Source organism: Anopheles coluzzii, chromosome 3, assembly GCF_943734685.1.
Source record: "Anopheles coluzzii chromosome 3, AcolN3, whole genome shotgun sequence".
NCBI classification, from domain to species: domain Eukaryota; kingdom Metazoa; phylum Arthropoda; class Insecta; order Diptera; family Culicidae; genus Anopheles; species Anopheles coluzzii.
In genome coordinates, this window is record NC_064671.1 from 84,579,248 (window position 1) to 84,595,989 (window position 16,742).

At 49.5% G+C, this 16,742-nt stretch overlaps 2 protein-coding genes across 3 annotated transcripts; one reads left to right on the forward strand and one right to left on the reverse strand.

The window, feature by feature from the left end:
- Positions 1 to 3,359: 3,359 nt before the first annotated feature.
- On the reverse strand, positions 3,360 to 11,089 carry LOC120955629 (uncharacterized). 2 transcript variants are annotated; one of them, XR_005751802.2, is made up of 7 exons: positions 10,515 to 11,089; positions 8,203 to 10,385; positions 7,600 to 8,039; positions 7,140 to 7,418; positions 6,181 to 6,918; positions 5,516 to 5,707; positions 3,360 to 5,451 (listed from the first exon to the last, which is right to left on the reverse strand). XR_005751802.2 is itself a non-coding variant. In XM_040376669.2 (6 exons), exons 1-6 carry the CDS (start codon positions 10,858 to 10,860, stop codon positions 5,602 to 5,604), a joined length of 4,092 nt encoding a protein of 1,363 aa, XP_040232603.2. In that variant the 5' UTR covers positions 10,861 to 11,089; the 3' UTR covers positions 3,360 to 5,601. The 2 variants fall into 2 exon arrangements, 1 of the variants encoding a protein (XP_040232603.2); XM_040376669.2 differs by having other exon boundaries at positions 3,360 to 5,707.
- A 1,790-nt stretch (positions 11,090 to 12,879) lies between these two features.
- LOC120955630 (possible lysine-specific histone demethylase 1) lies at positions 12,880 to 16,679 on the forward strand. Its single transcript, XM_040376670.2, has 2 exons — positions 12,880 to 14,574; positions 14,924 to 16,679. The coding sequence occupies exons 1-2, from the start codon at positions 13,197 to 13,199 to the stop codon at positions 16,198 to 16,200; spliced, it is 2,655 nt and encodes an 884-aa protein (XP_040232604.2). The 5' UTR covers positions 12,880 to 13,196; the 3' UTR covers positions 16,201 to 16,679.
- Positions 16,680 to 16,742: the final 63 nt, after the last annotated feature.

Here is a 16,742-nt window from a genome sequence, read left to right on the forward strand (position 1 = left end):
GAAATATGTGAGGGATTCTCAGGTTTTTCATGGTCGAACTTAACTTTTTTTTTTGAGAGACGGAATGCAGTCGCGAGACCCAAAGCCTCTACAAAAACAAACCAACCAACCAAGCACTTCTGATCAATTGTCAAAACACCTCACACACTATAATCACTCTGCAAAACCTTCAGAGCTAGCTTTTTAGCATCTAACAAACCTTCATTTTTCTTCCTTCAATTCTAAGCACTCTCTACAGTGCTTGGCGTGTTCCGTTCAACAACAACAAAAATCATCCTTCACTTTGCATATCAATCAAATCCATCGTTCGCGCGAATCTGTAAACAATGCTCTTCACGCTTCGCAACACTTGAAAGGAACAACAACAACCAACAAAAACTTTACCAAAACTGGAAGCTGAGCTGAGGCTACTGAAGTTAAACTTTTCCCACAGGTGGGAGTAGAAGAATTTTTAACTTCTTCAGCATTCTCTCCCACCCAATGATTGTGATGCTGATTAGGACGGTGTACGAGTTCTGTGTCGATCATTACCAGGCGCAGCACGCCCTTATTACGCATCAGCCAAGCGGAGTTGAAGCGAAAGGGAAAACTTTAAAGCTGTTCCCCACTGGAATGAATCCGTCACTACCACACCACCCGATGGACACATGCTACGCTAGCGACAGAGAGCGCGCGCAAAAGTGAAAGTTCGCGGCCAGTGCCCGGGTTTCCGCCTGGATGCACCCATCAAAACTTCCCACTCATCAATACCACCCCGGTACACACCTCCTTGACCGCCCGTTGCGCGCCTGTGTATGTTTGTGTGGGGTAGTTTTCTTCCCTTCTCATCCTTTGCCGCGGGAAAGAAATGTCAGATCCACCCAGTTAGCAACCGATGCCGGGCAGAACAGAACATTTTGCTCTCCATAGCAACCAACTTCGCTCCGTTTTGCAGCTCTCCTCATTTCGCTGCAGATGGAAATGATTCACTCGGACGATCAAAGTGAGCGGAGGAGTTAGTTAGGGTGAGAGGAGGGTCAATACACACAGAATTGCCCGGTGTAAATAAATTTGTTGTTTACCGAAATCAATTCAAACAGAAATTTTGGCGTCTCCATACACAGTGGACATACCTAAAAAAAAAGAAGAAATAAAACGAAAGCAAACTTTTCCACCCGAAGCTCTTTTAATTTTCGTTTCCTCCCCCCAAATTTCGGACGGGTAAGTTTTATTTTCCTGTTATTGCACCCCCCGGCCACCCCCTTCACTCCAAGGGACGGAGGAAAACAGGTTAGAAAAATGGACACGAACACAGTACCTCTCGTCCGAGATGCTTAAAAACCTCCCCCGCCGGCAGTGGCCAGTGGCAACGGAGAAAAACTTTTCCATTTTCCATCCGCCATTTTCAACAAACAGCAGCAGCAGCAGCAGCAGCCTACTGCTTTTCTTGTCCATTGCTTGCTACTGCTCAGTCGCATCCATGGCAAGCTTTGCCCTTGTTGTCCATTTCTATCCACTCCACTGTTTCACTCGCTCGCTTGACAAATGTCACGTCCTTGGGTTCCTTTCTTTACTTTGTTTTCTTTCTCCGTTTCTACTTGCACTTTCGCATTTTGTTGCTTACTTTCAACTTTCCGTCGGTGGGGGTGTGTGTTTTCCTTTTTTCTTTTCTCTTCTCCTCTTTACAACTGTTGTTATTTTTCTTCTCGTTTTTCTTCTCTCTTTTACAAACCATCAATCTACGTACGGTTCGTTTTTCTCATTCACCCCCCTCCCCAACTACTACTTTATCTCGGTAGCCTCAGTTCATAAATCAAATATTTTGATAAGAACTCATTAATTTCTGCTTGCGCAGCAAACTTTCAAGTTGGTTTCGTTCAACTGCTCTCGGTGGTTGATATTTTGTGCGGTTTGTTCGTCCCCTTTCTCCTTGGCTTTTCCAGAGCAGCAGTGCGCCTGTGTGCGGTTACGAATGACTAATTTAAATGTTTGTACGATTATTTGTTTATTGGCCATGTTCATTCTATTTAACGTGGGTAGCTATTGAACTTTCTTATTTCGCTGGCACTTTAGTCGGTTACTGCAAGGGACTCCCTTGACCACTCGCATGAAGTTTCGTCTGGTTGGAACGGGCAGTGCCATTCTCATCACATTAGGATCCTCATTTTGCAGATCAAATGCGTTACAGTGATCGTTCGATAATGAAATCGCTTATTTCGTTCCATTTAGAGATTTGAAGGTGTTCTTCATTTTTTGTATTGCTGCCATTTGGACTAGAGGTGTCATTCATCTAGCTTACTTCCTTACAAAGTTTTCCAGAGGGTTCTCATAGTTGTGGGACACTTCCTTGACTCTTTCTTATGGGAAGTGAACTTCATATGATGGGAATTGGACTCTACGGCATCCTGTTTGTACAACTCCAATTGGAAATTCCTATTGGATTTGTCCAACAAGGGTGTTATAGAGTCCAATTCCCGTTACATTAAGTTCATTTCACGTAACAAGGAGTCAATACAGTGTCCCACATCTATGAGAACTCCTGAAAAATCCTGTATTATACTCCTTTAGCAAACAAAATCTTAATTTAAGCTGCAGACTCTAAGCCGCCACATCTCAAATTCTAGTAAGAAGTAGTACGTGGAATCAGTTACTAGGAGTACGTACTGTATTCGTTCCTTAGGTGGAATAGATTAGCGATCCGTTTCATAGGACAGTGTTAGGGAACCAAAGTTTTAGGCTGGAATAAAAACAGAGAAACCTATTTTTAGGTCCAGAATACGGGGAAGAATGAATTCCAGAAGTGATATGGCTTCTGGACCGGTATGCGATCAGACTATGTTCCAGGTACTGGGTTATGTTGCAGATCAATTCAAGGACTGATATGGGGTAAGGATCAATTGAACGATCGTTTTGAGTTTAGGATCAGCTTCAGATCCGGTAGGAGGTCACAAGATGGTAAGAGGAGGATTAGTTCCAGAACTGATATGATAGAATCAGTTCTAGGATCGGTATGGGTTTAGGATCAGTTCAAAGTGTGATATGGCGTCAGAATCAATTCCCGAATCTATCAAAATAGAACACAAGACCTAGGACCGTGGTATGGATGCAGTATCAGGTATAGCTCAATTAAGGATTCGGCATTAGTGCCTTAAGTGGAATTGATTTAGGAGCCGATTATTTTGGTGTGACAGTCTTTTCCAAAATTATGTTGCACTAATTACACTATTTCTTTTACTTATTAGCTACTCTTTTTAGCATTCCAACCTCAAACTCACTTAGAGAAGAAGAACCAACGAGTGTGCCAGTTAGTAACTCTTGTTAACCATTTCTCAATATCTTAAACCCTCCAATAATTTCAAACCCAGACCACAGAGAGGGTGTTATTTTTCACTGTTTCAATACATCATTTATTTTTTCTTCTTTCAGTCTTAAAAAATACATTTCCTCCTACCGCAATGAATTCGTTCGTTTTCTGGTTTTGTTCGCGTGCTGTGTCTGCACAGTGTATCACTTGGTTTTTTTTTTACTATCGTACATGAGATGCAAATGAAACTAAAAATTTGAGCTCTAATAGAGTACAATAAAAGAAAGAGAAACAAAAAATCCCCCGAAAGAGTAACAGCTAGTGAACGCATAAACACAACATACAAACGTGTAAAATGAAAACGGATGGCAACTTAACTCTGTTCTCTCTCTCTGTAGTGCTCGAATGCACTCTAACGAACGGTGGGTGAAAACAAGAGGATGGTTTAATAATAAGAATCAATTATATACAAAAGAGGCGCACAATTTCACCGTAAGTGCGGGCGTAAACTAATTCAACATAGTGTGATGGTTGTGAGAAGTAAAGCAAAGAACCACAACTTAACGAAAACTTAACCCCGAAAAAAGTACTCTGTACACTACACACCCATCGTTGCACAGCAGAGCGCACCTTCTTGTAGTGTAGAAGTATTTAGTGTACTCGTAATCCTAGTCGTTGGGTTTGCACAAAACAAACAAGTGAATGGAAACATATTTGTTCGCCATTAGTAACAACAACGAAGGAAAATCGCACACTGCCAATTATTTATCTACAAACACACATTCAAATCGCACGCCCCTAGCGTGCACTAAGTACTGTCTTCTGAAGAGTGTTTTGAATTCAAAATATGTATTGAAAACTTAACACGTTTATAATAATAAACAAGCAAGCAGCATTTCAACAGCGAAAACGAAAGAAAAAGGAGAGAGAGGTTTAAAACAAGTTCCATTCATAATTAGTTCCCAGAGCTTTAAACTTACTTCCCTCACTTCCCTCTATGATTATGGAGTTATGGGGAGCGGGAGTTCAAAAAACCCTCATCCTCGTCGGGGTAACTAATTTTGTTCGATCTTGTCTCTACCTGTGATTACCAGTATAAGAGAGTAGGAGTGTGGGGTAGAAAAGGGAAGTTTTGTACTTTTTTTCTTTCTTCTAGCTAAGCACTTAAACCAATGTCTGCTTCATCTTCACCTTTCCCGCCCCATATTCCAACCCAAACGGTCTCAACCACCGGGTGAAGATGCTAAACCGGTTAATATCGTTCGATGATGTCGTCTGCACAACGGGGGTAGAATCTTCCGCGATGGCTTTGGCATGCGTCACACGATGAACTTGCCAAACGATTATTAAACACCACTCTTAAACGCTATTTAAGCTTCTTCTTTTAGGCCAGGGTGAGAAGAGGACGGTGGCTTCACCCCCGACCCGACCAGGGGTGAAGGGGGCGTCATATGATGTTTGCCAACAACTGCGCGCGCTGCTGATACGTTTGCTTCTCTCTCTTTCTCTCTCTGATCCACTCTCACTTAAAATATATAGAGTAACGCGTCGCTTCGAACAGTCTCTTCTCTTCCATTCTATCTTCGCACTTTGCACGGTAACCGTTTCTGCACATAAACGCGCGCACACACACACAAACACACAGATACAGCCAGTCCCCTACCCGCGGTTGGTGATGGAAGACTGAACAAACGGAAACAGAATATCGGAGGGACATCTGGTTAGCAAACTTACCCAATTTCAGGTAAACGCGACTCGCACGTGGCCGCACATACACACGCAGCCACTGGACACGAGTCTCGTCGTTGTCTTACACACACACACAGGCCCGAGTTGTTGCTGTTGTGAAGCTTTCCTACGCTCGTCCTTGGTTGTTGATGCTGATATTTCTACAATTCGACGACGACGGGGGACGGGGGACGGAAGGGAATTCGACACGTTTGGGTGCTTCGCTTCCGTAAAAGAAAACGGACATGCACAGGACGTACGGACGGAGAGAATCGATTGTTTTAAGCACTGTTTTAACCGCACGGTTAAAGCACACAGCCAAGAGGGGAGGCGAGACCATCCCGCATCTTCGAAGGATATGTTAAGCACGTCCAGCAGCAGGAGGAGGACAACCCTTAACCAACCGGTTCGTGGCTACTCGGAACTATTCGGAAGACACGCTGCGTGCGGAAAGAAAAGAGGAAAATCAGCACAAACAATCGAAAAACAATGGATGGCACACACAGCGTTACACAAACCGCCACCTCCAACATGAGGTTGTGTGCGGGGGGTGGTGGAGGTAAAAAACGCCATTGCAACATTCGAGTTTTCTAGGCCGCCCGCTGATTAAAGTGCTCGTACTTGCAGTCCCGATCAACGCACTGACCGCCGAGCTCGTACGGGCAAAGGATACCGTCGGTGGGAATGTTCTGTGCACTGTGGAGGATAAAGAGAGCGGGAAAAAGAGAGAAAGAGAGAGAGAGAGAGAAAAGCATGACGGAGAGGGATTATGATACAACGGGGACACAGGGATTGGAAGGATTGATCATGGTAGGTGAACAGAGACGATCATGGTGAATTGAGTTTGTACCATTTCAAAAATTTAAAATGTAAAAGTGCAATTTAGCAAACCAATTGCAACATAAAACATACAGGAAAACAAGGAAGAAATGACTCATCGCATGTAGAAAACATTACAGTTCACAATACGAGTGTAATTTTATGAAAAAAGAACACCCAAAACACAGATGCGTACAAGAGGGAAAGTTACACAGAAATGAAAGCAAATGGGAAAGTGGGGGGAGAGGGAAAAGAGAGGGAATTGTTTTCATTTTAACGTAGCTGATAATGATTAGTGTCAACTTTTGGTGATCGATCATCACCCGGGAGGATCGAGCGCGATAACTTACCTTTGCTTTAAGGACATTAGCGGCGACGTATACTTTTCAATTCGGTACGATTCACCAACAACGAGCTCTTCGGTTTCGTTCGCTGTATTGTCCATCTGGCACTGGTCCGGCACTGGAGCCGGCGGCACTGTCTCTTCTTCCGGCCGCATCTGCACCTCACTCTGAGGCTCTGCTTGTACGGTGGCACTGTTCGCCAGCACCGTCACGTGGTCGTCCTTGTCAGCCGCTTCCGGTGCATCGGTTTGTACAGACAATTGCTCTAAAGGTTTACTGTCGCTCCTGTCAGCCTCCTTGGCAGCCTCTATCGATTGCATATCAAGCTGCTCGAGCTGTTCCGCAGGTTCTTGTACATCTTCTGCATCTTCCTGTTCGATCTCCTCGTTAGGAACGGTTTGCGGATCACACAGCTCCTCCTTTTGCTCACTCATTTCGGAAGCACATTTCTGCTCTGCATCCACCACAACAGCGCCATCCACCGGTGTTGATTGTACCTCCACTTCCTGCTCCTCCGCCTCCTCTTCCTCCTCATCCTCCTGCTCCTCCTCGGGCACCACCTGCTGCCGTTCTTCGCTCTGCTCATTGTCATACGCGTTCGCCAACCGCCGCTTGTGGTTGGCGATCATTTCTTCCTTAAATTCCTCCAGCGTCGGCTTGCGGATGCTTTTCAGCTGCTGCATTTCCGCGATCAAGATGCGCATCTGCTGCTGCACCTCGCGACCATTCGCGCCCACTGGCATCCTGGAAGAGAGTGCGTTTGGTGTGTGATAAGATAAAAAAAAAACGGAGAGAGAGAGAGGAGAGCAAACGTTCGCTCCATTCCCGGTCATAACGAGCGTCGTCCCGTCCCTTCGGTGCGATCTAGAACGTAAAAAACCACCGGCCAGTCGGCATCCCTCCCCACAGCAGTCGGACTAGTTTAAGAGAGAGAGAGTGTGTGTGTGCGATTGCGGTGAACTTACTGATACGATTCCCCCTTGACGGCACGCCCGATCTGGATGCACATGCGCTCCAGCTCGCCGGACCGCTTCCGCCCGGACAGGATCTTCTTGCGCGTCGTGTGCAGGTTGGCGAGCGTGTCGCGCGTCCGGACCCGTTGCCGCTCGTGCACCCTCTCGAGCAGCGCCAGCTTTTCCCGCAGCAGATCGATCCGGCTCTCGAGATGGTACAGCTCCCGGCGGGCCTGCTGGGCCTCGATGATCGTGGCGTTGTGATGCTCTAGATCGCTCAGAAAGCTGTCGCTGTTTGGGTTTGAGTTTTTTTTTGTGTGTACATGTGCATGTATAGTTGAATGTAAATTGTCCGGGATTACACAAGAAGGAGAAGGATATAAACGGTTGTCGGTCAGGTGCAAAAAAAAAACAAAACAATAAACAAAAAAGTGAAGAATCACTAGAGAAAACCCCGACTCTCGCTTTTTACCTGTGATTCTCGAGTTGCGTCTCGGCGGTGAGAAGCAATCGATTCCGTGACGCTTCCGTAAGGTTCGGCAGGCTGGCCCGTATTTGCTGCAGTTTCCTTTCGATCGGATCCAGCACCGGTTCCTGAGCTTCCGCAACCTTTGTGGGCGTGCTGCCGCTGTGCGATTGTTTTCGCCGGCCCGGACTTTTCCCTGACTTTGGTTCCGTCCGCTGCTCTGCAGCAGACTTACTACTAACCGGTTCTTCACTAGCTGCTACTACTACCTTAGGAACTGAGTTGTCTCGCGGCACGGCATTGCTGCTGCTGCTGCCGTTGTCCGAGGTACGGCGTACTGTCGCTTGCGTTTGTTGCCGTGCAAGCTTGTCCCGTTCCAGCTGTGCCATACGGGCGACCAGCTTCATGTACTCCAGCTGAGCCGATTTCGAAAGATGTTTCACAGCCTGCACAGACACCGGGGACAGGTTAGTGGATTAATTTTGAAAGTAATCATACCTCAGCCCAGCCAAACGTGGAGCATTTTTAGACAGACTCGTAAAGGGCAATTTCCACAAAGAAAATATGATCATACAGAAAGAAATAAAAAAATGCGAAAAAATATCTCACCGTCGGCGTTGCCATAGTACTGCTGCTCGTTGGTTGCTTCTTTGCTGCCTGCTTCGACGCCTGCTGCTGCCGGATGGAATGTATACTCTTCCCACTGCTCGCACCCGCCCGCTCAGAATGTAGCAATTCTTCTTCGCCCACTTCGTTGGTCCCTGCGGGCGTGCTTTTGCTGCGTACACTTTTTAAAAACTTATCCAACTGTTCCTCGAACCGTGCCGTTGGTGGCATTGCGGTTCCATTGACAGCACCACCGCTCTCCGGAGTCACCCCGCCGAAATCAACGTCCGAGTCGGAATCGGAATGGCCCAGCTGGATGACGAGCTTTGGGACGGGACGCGACACGAACGTGTCGACCGTCGTCAGCTCTTTGGGCGATTCGGTTCGCAGTGGCGCCGTGGCGGGCAGCATCGGAGGCGAAGGTGCAGCCGAACGGTTCAGGTTGATCAGTTTGTTCGGATTGTTGACCAGCTTTTGCGTTTGCACCAGCGCGGGTGCTGCTTTAGCCGGTTTGGGTGGGAGTTCGGGTAGTGTGGGTGATGGGCTTACTGGAGTCACCGGAGCAGCCGGCACATCCGAGGCGCTGGCAATGGCGAGTGATTTTTTCCTACGCTTTCGTACGGGTTGTTTTTGATCGACGAGCGTGATTAAGTTGGGGCGTGCTGGGTCTTGCTGGGTCTTAGGTGCGGAATGAATCTCTTCTTCTTGTTCCTCTTCCTCTACTTCTGGTTCTCGTTGGAGAGGAACTTCGGGAGATGAAGCTTCCGTAGGAACTGTTTCCAGCGCTTCGTCCCGGACGGTTGGCACCGCCATTTCGTCCCGTACCACGACTTCCTGCTCCTGCCTTTTGCTCTGCTTTTGCCGCATCTTTGTGAGTAGCAAGTGTCGCAACGCTTCCGCTTCCGCTTCCTCCATCGAATCGGGCGTAACGGGTGGGCTTTCCGGCACCAAATCGCCCCTCCGGTGGAACAGTGCCGAATCGCACGAATCGGCCGCCGTCGTGTGCAGCAGCAGCAGCTTCTGATCCATCCCGCTGCGACGACCGTCCCCAATCGGGGACGGTCTACCGCTCCTGCTGTTTTCGCTACTGCTTGCCAGCTCCATGTCGATCGGTTGCTGCGAATCTTCCTCCATATCCTGTTCCGCCCGGTCGGTGCCGCCCAGCGGGCTGGCCAGCGGGCTAATCTCCATGTCGTTCCCATTGTCGTCCGAATCGACCAGATCGATGTGCTCGTACTGCGGCTCCACGATCTGCACGTCGTCTGTGTCGTCATCGAGCAGCTCGACCGATTCTCGCCCATCGCTGTACACCCCGCTGGGGTCGTACGGGGGTGGCATCTCCCGGACGGGCGACAGCACAATGTCGTCGCTCGGCGAGTACGGCTGTTCGTTGTCCAGCTCGCGGCGTTTGCACCGCGTCGCGTGCTTCTTCAGTATCGCCGTCTTGAGTGCAATCAACCGCAGCTCCTCCGCGGACTGGTCGTCCGCCGTCGCGTCGGTCTGTAGCTGTATAGCGGGCGGCGGCGGTGGCGACGGTATCTGCAGCTCGGAGATGATGTCGCTCAGCCCTGCCTCCCGCACGACCGGTTTCGTGCTCAGCGCCAGCAGACGCAGCTTCAACTCTTCCTCCTCCTCCTCCTCTTCCTCCCCGTCGCCCTCGTCGTCCTCCAGCTCCATGTCGTGCTCGCTCGAGGAACTGTCCAGCGATACAATCGCGACCGGCGTTCGCTTACCTACCGTCGCACTTTTTCGCTTTTGAGCCGCCTGTAGCAGCAGTTTCTTTTTCAGCGGATTTCTGCCGCCCGGCAGCCGCCCGCTCTTGCTGTTGCCGATGCCGCACGCAATCTTCAGGTACTCGCGATCGACCGCCGTCGTCTCCGGTTCCGAGTCCGTCGACACCGGGCGGCGCTGGGCGGGCGAGGGCGAGCGGGACGCATACTTGCGGCGCTTGCGGTGCCGATGGGAGGACCGTTTCACGGGCTTCTCTTTGGGTGGCTTTTCCGCGTGCCGCTTCGTGCCGGAGGTACGCTTCTCCCGCTTGCTCGTACCGTGCCGACTGTCCTCCCGCCCGACCGGTGCGCTCGATTTGTACGTTTTTTGGGTGCGGTACGAAGACTGCTGATGTTGCGGGTAGTAATAGCAATAGTTTTCCTTCCCATTCATTACGTCCTCCTCGTCCAGGTAGCCTAAAAAAGAGAGAACAAAGCGCACAGCGGTGACACACATTTGGCAACGCGAACGTAAGCAATAATCGTTTGGGCGGGGGGGGTGAAGGTAAACATAACAAAGCCCCAATTGGAACTCCCTCCCCGTACCTTCGTATATGCTGCGGTTGGCGATTTTCTTCTTCATCATGCCAAGCTTCTTGTCCATCGCTTCCAGTGCCGCCATTCGCTCGCGGATGGTCGATTCCTCCTCCGAGCTGATGTCTTCCAGCTCCTGTTGCTGCTGCTGCTGCTGCTCGTCCTCATCTTCGTCCTGTATCTCGCCCTCCTCGTGGTCCTCGTCCTCGGCGTCCTGTGCCTCGCTACCGCTGCTCACCAGCACCAGCCCGTCCGGAAGGTCACCGCTGCTGGGCGACGGGGCCGATGGCAGCTTTTCCTCGTCCGGATTGCCCATTGTGCATAGGAAACGCGTGCGCTCGGTCAACGATGTAGGCATGAACGGCGTCGGCGACGAGTTGCATTCGATGGGCGCTAGCTGATGCAGGCTTCAAAGAGGGAGAAAAGGTATTTTGAACGCGCTGGCAACTGGTACCACCAAACTGGGAGGATGCGACGACTGCTTTCGTAAAACACAACTGCGCGAAACATTCACCACAAGCTAGCAGCCTTTCGTAACTTGCTGTTTTCGCGTTTTCGCTGCGAAGAACAATGGAGTTCAAGGTGACAGCTGTCAAGCGTTGGCGCGACGGCACGGTTGCTATCGAACGTCGAAACGCGAGGTGTGACAAAAGCCAAACGACGGATTCGGGTTATATGACCGTTATCTGACGGAACTTTAGAAATTCGCTTTTATGCGCTCCATTCTTCTTTTCAGTGTTTTTTTTTTAATTCAGTGTGGAATTGTGGAACGGGGTATTAACTTTTGGTGGTAATGTATATTACACTGCTTCAAGACGACCAAATTTTGTACTGTGACAAATTTTCTGCGAGCTCTTTGTTCTGAAAAAAAACTTCTCAGTTTTAGGCCGAAAATGCAAGGCCTGACAGCAGGCAGAATTTTGCAACCGTGAAATTTCAGTTCGTGTATTTTCGGCCTTCGCGGATTTATTAATTTTTCACAGAAACGGGGCGCTCGCGCTTCGCGATGCATCGTTCTTCTTCTTCTTCTTCTTCTTCTTCTTCTTCTTCTTCTTCTTCTTCTTCTTCTTCTTCTTCTTCTTCTTCTTCTTCTTCTTCTTCTTCTTCTTCTTTTTCTTTTTGTTATTCTTCTTCTTCTTCTTCTGCTTCTTCTTAAAAGGTTGATGGAAATTGGTCGAAGTAAACCATACTTTCATGCTAAAACATAGACGGTATGACATATGAAAAGTGTCGCCAAAAAGGATCGCGGAAGATTTTTTGCGTCGTCTAGAGACAGTGTTATATGCAATTCGACCCCAAGCGCCACAGATTAAGCTTAAACGACTGTTAAATCAAATATCCATAGGAAAAAAAACGAAAGCTCCGTAGCTTCGCTGGTTTGCTCATTGGATGAAGTATTATAATAACTCAACATTATATTGTTGTCCTTTTCTTGCAATGTGTTTCAACAAGCTTCATCTAATCATGACCTATATAGCAGATATATGGGTATCAATACCATTGACCATCACTCAAGTCTTAGGCAGCGGTCTAATGTTGTTGCGCGCAACATTGTTGCTCGGCAACATATCGCTGAGGTGGTCTATGAATGTTGCTGGCAACATTTCGCTTTGACATTGTTTAGCGTAAAAAAATTGCCAATTAACAGCTCAGAGTTTATTTTTTATCATTAGATTACTGAATGAAGTGTTGAAAAAACAAAATATACACCAAAAAATGTATTATAAATGCTTAAAATCCAAATTTAGCGGATGTCAACAAAACGCACGCTGCTGCTGTGTCATTTCATACACCCGATTACCATGACCAAGGTAAATAGAAAATGTTGCCAGACAAAAATCAAATTGGATTGAATTTGGCATGCAACAAAGTTGCGCTAGCTGTCAAAATCCATACATTTTGTCTGCAACAATGTTGCGCGCAACAAGATTAGACCAGTGCCTTACTTGCTTCAGTTCTGATGCTTTACATTGGAGTTTAGTATTTAAACAATCGTATCGCCGTTCTAGTTCTAGCGATGCATAACGTCAATGCGAAACCATACAACAGTATATAGAGAAAGCTCTCCTCCAAGCGAGGAAAGCTCCACTTCGTGGCTATCCCACTAACAGATGGCGCCACCAACTTTTTTTTTGGTATTTGTAGAATGCAAGAGTCGTTCACAGTCTGCTAAACGAAGTATTTTTAGATTCCTTTTAAGTTGAGAGCTTGAGCCGTTTTAAACCCTATTGAGTGGTCGTTTTGTGGATTTTTGTCATTTGGGTAGCGTCTATTTGCGGCAATTCCATTCCACAAAAGTTTGGTCGGTTTGCAACATTCCTTGTACAGTGGGTATTTCATCACACTTCGCAACTGTCAAAACTTGTTCAGCGGGAATAACGTATTTTCCCAAACAAATCGCCATCTGTCAACCACAAGCTAAAAAAGGAGGACAAACAGCTTTTCTCCGCAAACGCGAGTCATAAAAATTGCATTCTTTACCTGCTCGATGACCCTTTGGTGACCCGTTGGTGAAGTTTATCGAGTTTTGTTTTACTGTTTGCTGGATTGTGGGAGATAAAAAGGACGCAGTACTCATAAAAAAGGCTAGGTTTACGCGCCATCACTCGTTCGGTGTTCCCCCTCATAGGGGCGGGTTGCGGCAAAAGAAAATGGTGCCATAGACGGTGAGCAGGATACATTCACGCCAAGGATATGAAAGGATCGGCGGCAACTGCAGGGCAACCGCGGGACGACACCGCCGCACCGACGATGGAACCGGTCGAAACGGTGACGCTTATCAGCGACGACTCGGACGTGGAGATGACCGACATCTCCGTGAAGCGTCCGAGCAAATCCGAATCGGACGAGGGGCGTCGAACGAGCCGGCGCAAGAAGGTAAAGGTGGGCTACGGTGACAATGGTGCGAAAACGAACACGTCCACCGCCCGACCCGGCAGTGCCTGTGAGCGTGGGGACGGGGTCATCACGCCCGACCGTAAAGCGGAAACAACTACCAAAGCGGACGCACCGCCGACGCCGAAATCGAAAAAACGTGAGGTGGAAGAAAAGTCCGCCACCGGTCCGGACCCGAACCCGTACCAGGAGTTGATGACGGGGCTGGAGGGTGCAGCATTTCAGTCGCGTCTCCCAGTCGACAAGATGACCGCCTCGGAAGCCGTCTGCTTTCCGCACATCATCAAGCACGGGCTGGTGGCGCAGCGCGTGTTCCTGAACGTGCGCAACCGCATCCTGCAGATGTGGATCGAGGAACCGACGGTACAGCTGACGGTGGAGAATGCACTGAAGAAGATGGAATCACCGTTCGACAGCGATCCGTCGCTTGTCCGAAGCGTGCACGCATTCCTGGAGCGGCACGGGTTCATTAACTTTGGAATCTTTAAGCGCTTGATTCCACTGCCGGTGAAGAAGCACGCCAAGGTGATTGTTATCGGCGCGGGAATCTCGGGACTAGCCGCGGCCCAGCAGCTGCAGCAGTTCGGGTTCGATGTGATCGTGCTGGAGGCGCGGGATCGTGTCGGCGGTCGGATTGCAACGTTCCGCAAGAACGCCTACACGGCGGATCTGGGCGCGATGGTGGTGACCGGCACCTGGGGCAACCCGCTGACGATACTGAGCAAGCAGACGGGCATGGAGATGTGCCCGATCAAGAGCGTCTGTCCGCTGTACGGGGCCGGCGGCAAACCGGTACCGAAGCACAAGGACGACATGGTGGAGCGGGAGTTTAACCGGCTGCTCGAGGCGACGAGCTATCTTTCCCACCAGCTGGACTTTAACTACGCCGGCAATCATCCCGTTTCGCTCGGGCAGGCGCTCGAGTGGATCATTAAGCTGCAGGAAAAGCACGTGAAGGAGAAGCAGGTGCAGCATCTGGGCGGCATTATCGGCTGCCAGCAGAAGCTGCTGGCGAATCAGCAACAGCTGGTGGAAACGCTCGCCCGGATACGGGACCTGAAGGCGAAGCAGCAGCATCTGATCGACACGAAGCCACCGAAACCACCGCCACCGGCGAAGGAGGGTGGTAGTGGTGGTGGTGGCGGTGGTGGAGCAGCGGGACAGGACGCTTCTGGAGGTAAGGTCGTTAGTTTATAGTTTTTTGAAGGTTGGAATTACAACCTAAAGATTTAGAATATAGAGTTTAAGGAATGGATAAATGAACTAAAATTGATCAGTTTGTTCGATCGCATTTATTCGTTAATCCACTAAGATTGTTTGGAATCCAATAGGAATCTTCTTTGAATGATCTGAAAGATGTAGAATTAGGTCCTATATGAACTGAGACAGTGAGATGAATCGATGGATGGCTTCCAAGTAGTCGTGTGTTTGTTTATCGATACATTCAGAGCATGTAAAAAACTCACCTCTATCTCAACGACAAGCTTTAATTGCATCTTCTCTTCGGCATTTTCCCTCTCCGCCAGGTGACAGTGCGGGGACAAAGTACTTCGAGCACGAGTTTCAGCTACGCGTGATGGCACGCGAGGAGCAGCTGGCCTGGAAGGAGGTGGAACGATTGCAAGCCTACCAGACCGAGCTGGAAGCGAAGGTGCGCGAGCTGGAGAACGAGCAAGTGTCGGAGGTGTATCTCTCCTCGAAGGATCGCCAGATACTGGACTGGCACTTTGCGAACCTGGAGTTTGCGAACGCGACCCCGCTCAGTAATCTGTCCCTTAAGCACTGGGATCAGGACGACGATTTCGAGTTCATCGGCAGCCACACGACGGTTAAGAATGGGTACTCGTGCGTACCGATCGCGCTCACCGAGAATCTGGACGTGCGGGTGAACACGGCCGTCACCTGCATCCGGTACCGGCCGGGAGGCGTCGAGGTGACGGCCGACTTGAAGTCCAACAACTCGACCGTGTGCTATCGGGCCGATCTGGTGCTGTGCACGCTTACGCTCGGCATACTGAAGCTTGCCATCGCGAAGGAATCGAAGCAGCTCAACACGGTCCGGTTCGATCCGGAGCTGCCGGAGTGGAAACAGCTGGCCATCCGGCGGCTCGGCTTCGGCAACCTGAACAAGGTGGTGCTGTGCTTCGACCGCATCTTCTGGGACCCGAACACGAACCTGTTCGGGCACGTCGGTAGCACCACGGCCAGCCGCGGCGAGCTGTTCCTGTTCTGGAACATCTCCCAGTCGCCGGTGCTGCTAGCTCTAGTCGCGGGTCAATCGGCCGCCATCATGGAAAACGTATCGGACGACGTGATCGTGGGCCGCTGCATCGCCGTGCTGAAGGGCATCTTCGGCAATTCGGCCGTCCCGCAGCCGAAGGAAACGGTCGTCACGCGGTGGCGGGCGGATCCGTGGGCCCGCGGATCGTACAGCTTCGTGTCGGTCGGTGCGTCGGGCAGTGATTACGATCTGCTGGCCGCGCCAGTTACACCGAAAGCGCCGGAAGGTGCAAAACCACCACCACCACCACAAAAGCCTCCAACTGCGCCTCAGCAGCAGCAGCAACGCCATGACAAAAACGGTGACAAGAAAGACAACGAGGAGAACGATGACGAGGACAGCAATCCGATCGACATTCCGCGGCTCTTCTTTGCCGGTGAGCATACGATCCGCAACTATCCGGCCACGGTGCACGGTGCCCTGCTCAGCGGGCTGAGAGAGGCGGGCCGGATCGCCGACTACTATCTCGGCTTTCCCAACTGCTATCCGGAGGCGCCCAAGGACGAAAGCGCAAAGAAGTGATCGCGCTCACCGGTCTGGGGGCGCTCTCTTGCCGCACAAACTGCACACAGTGACACACACACACACACACACACACACACACACACACACACACACACATACATACATACAAAGCGAGGGAATTGATGGGCATTGGTAGGCCATTTTTACTGCACGATAAACACACATCCACTCACTCCAACTCTGTACACACACATCACCCGTTTGCGTTCGTTTAGCTCCTTAGCACTCTCGTTCCCACTGAACCCTGTGTGTGTAGTACACGATTGATTGTAGAAAATATCCAACTGCTCGAGCAAATTTGATCAAATTTCATATCGGAATGTTTTTGTGCTGTGTGTATGTGTGTGTGTATGTTGGATGTGTGCCCTCATTCTCTTTAGTGCACTGCGGAGTACAATGGTATTAATATGTTCATTATTTCCGTCTGCCATGTTCAATACTGTAGATAAATAAATATGAATAAGTCGAGAACAAAATGTAATGCTTTGTTGATTGCTCTGCTCAATATGCAGCAATGAGCTTTATAAATTAATAGAGAA